Genomic DNA, 2,429 nt, shown 5'->3' on the forward strand with positions numbered 1-2,429 from the left:
ATTTGATTATTTGCAGCTCATTTATTGGGTTGTTCCTATGGAAGCTATATGATATCGTTTTCCGATTTGATAAAATTAAAAACATAACTTTTAACTATTAAATTAAAAATATCAATAGAAAATAAACTTTAGGTGCAGATAGACGAACGGACGGACATTGTTGCTGATCAATAATGTATATACTTCATAGGGTCAAAGATGTCTCCTACACTGCGTTGCAAACTTTTGACTGAAATTATAACGCACACTGCAAGGGTATTTAAATAGAGGATGACCATCTATTTTATCTTCTTAGTCTAAAGAAATAATTAAAATGTTTAAACAACACGAAAAAAAGGTTATAAGGATAAACTCAAATTTAAACCATACCTTTTGAACTTGCAGTCAAATCTGTTTCACGAAACGATATTAAATAGAACAAGGCTTGGCATATAGAATAAAACGCCCAATTAGCAATATCTGAGCAAGTCAAATTATTCTCATCCGATTCGTCTATGTATTTATGAGCCAACTTGCTTAACTCTTTTAAATAGAATTGTACAGTGCTAGAAAAAATGGTATTCAAATTTTAGTTTTTTATTTCTTAATCTTAATATGATCTCACATTTTCTTACCTAAGTGGCACAAACTTTGCGCGGGCTAAAAAGCTAGACAGGTACCCCACCGCAGCATGGCGAATAACTGCAGACAAGTCGGCATTTTGAATTTTCTTCCAAAGTAAATCAAGGAAAGCATTCGAATATGTCGACCGAATACTAGTCGCATAAAATATGACAAATTGCACATGAGAAGTATCATGACTGGGTAACAGAATTTCGTCAAATATATCCAGTAGCATTTTAAATATGCTTTTAGCAGCCCGTCGTTCTTGGTTGCTACTGCTTCGGTTAATGCGACATTTGCCATCCAAGAAATTAAAAAGCATGAAGAGACAAATATCCAAGGTTTTGCCGTTTGGAGCGTTAACATCTAATACTAAAAGTCTGAAAAGAGTGAGCATATAATGCGTCAGATTTGTCCAGAGGATTCTAAAGAGCAAAATACCGATAACACTGGTTTACAAATATAAACCCACAAAATCCGAAAAAAATTATTTACGATTTTTGAACGTGTATTTCTTTAAAATTTAATTTAAAGTGGCGAAACTGAAATTTAAGAAACTTCTTCAAGCTTCGTTGAGCTCTGGAGTTTTATAGATTTGAATTTGTAAACTAGTATATCCAAGACCCTTTGTCACCACATAATTTAAAACTTTCTTTTAAATAGGTTATTTCAAAATTTCTTGACATCCTTATAGAAGTTCATACATGGCAATGGTCAAAAGACACAATGCCACATATATTAGCCGGATAATTATTAAGGTACAAAAAAGTTTATATTAATTACTTACTTTTGCAGAGCCAGCTTCAAAATTTGTTCCTCAAATATTGGCTTGTACTCAATTAGACAGAGCATGTTAAACAGATACCCCGCCGTTACGTGGGCTGGCTTTTTAAAATATGGGTATAGTTTGATTATGGCGTTCATTACTTCATCAAATGCCATCGGTACGGCAGTTAAGATACGATTTAATAAATCATGAGTAAATTTCAATTCAGAGCGAGTACACTCCGAAGGGCTTCCATTAACCCATTCGGAAGCGTCCAAGTGACCAGGAATCCAGTGGATAATCAATTTAGATATAGATATGGGTAGATATATATTTTGGGCCACCACTATGTCAACCCAAAATTCTGTATAAGCTTCAATTATCTCAAAACTGCGGTTCTTCCAATTAAGAGACAGCAAAGCCTCGACAAGGTTGACAAAATCTTTAGTCAAATTAAAGATTATTTTGTTAGCATCTTTTATGATTAGCAAAAATTCGTCATCCTTAAATAGAATACGAAATCGTAGTCATTTATTACAATAAACTCAAAATAATGCTTCAAAAACATACGTTTAGTTCTGCTTCCTGGAGAAAGGCGGTGATCCTCTTTACCAGATAAAATTTGTGTTCCTCTACAGCCACGCGCACCGATTCTGCAAGGCCCTTTTCCCTAAGAATGGAAGCTCGAACTTCGTTTGCATTAATAATTGATTTCACGATTTTTCTTGTGAATACGGACATAATGCTTAGCATAAACAAAGAGCCAGTAAATTAGTTTTCCGAATTGAAATAATTTTTTTTTATTAGAACAGTCGACAAAAAGCTTATACGAGCTACGATTTTGAACTAAAAGGCTCCTGATAGATATTGAGTCTTTTCCGCAGAATCTCATTATATTTGATAGCTGGCTTACACTACGTACGTTTTCTAAAATTTTCGGAGTTTAATAGCCGGATTCCATTAAAACGCATTTAGCCTAATGCGCGTTTATTTACACAGGGAATCCCATAAGGCTAAATGCTACAGTTAAAATAAATGCGATAAATAAATGCGATTAAAA

At 33.8% G+C, this 2,429-nt stretch overlaps 1 protein-coding gene across 1 annotated transcript; it reads right to left on the bottom strand.

The window, feature by feature from the left end:
- Window positions 1–369: 369 nt before the first annotated feature.
- Window positions 370–2,215, bottom strand: LOC128266023 (RNA polymerase I-specific transcription initiation factor RRN3-like; the record flags this gene model as incomplete). The annotated part of the gene is made up of 4 exons (XM_053002291.1): window positions 1,940–2,215; window positions 1,391–1,872; window positions 615–983; window positions 370–545 (listed from the first exon to the last, which is right to left on the bottom strand). Coding segments are annotated over exons 1-4 (1,210 nt in total), but the record flags the coding sequence as incomplete, so codon positions are not given.
- Window positions 2,216–2,429: the final 214 nt, after the last annotated feature.

Source organism: Drosophila gunungcola, unplaced genomic scaffold (assembly GCF_025200985.1).
Source record: "Drosophila gunungcola strain Sukarami unplaced genomic scaffold, Dgunungcola_SK_2 000229F, whole genome shotgun sequence".
Taxonomy (NCBI): Eukaryota; Metazoa; Arthropoda; class Insecta; order Diptera; family Drosophilidae; genus Drosophila; species Drosophila gunungcola.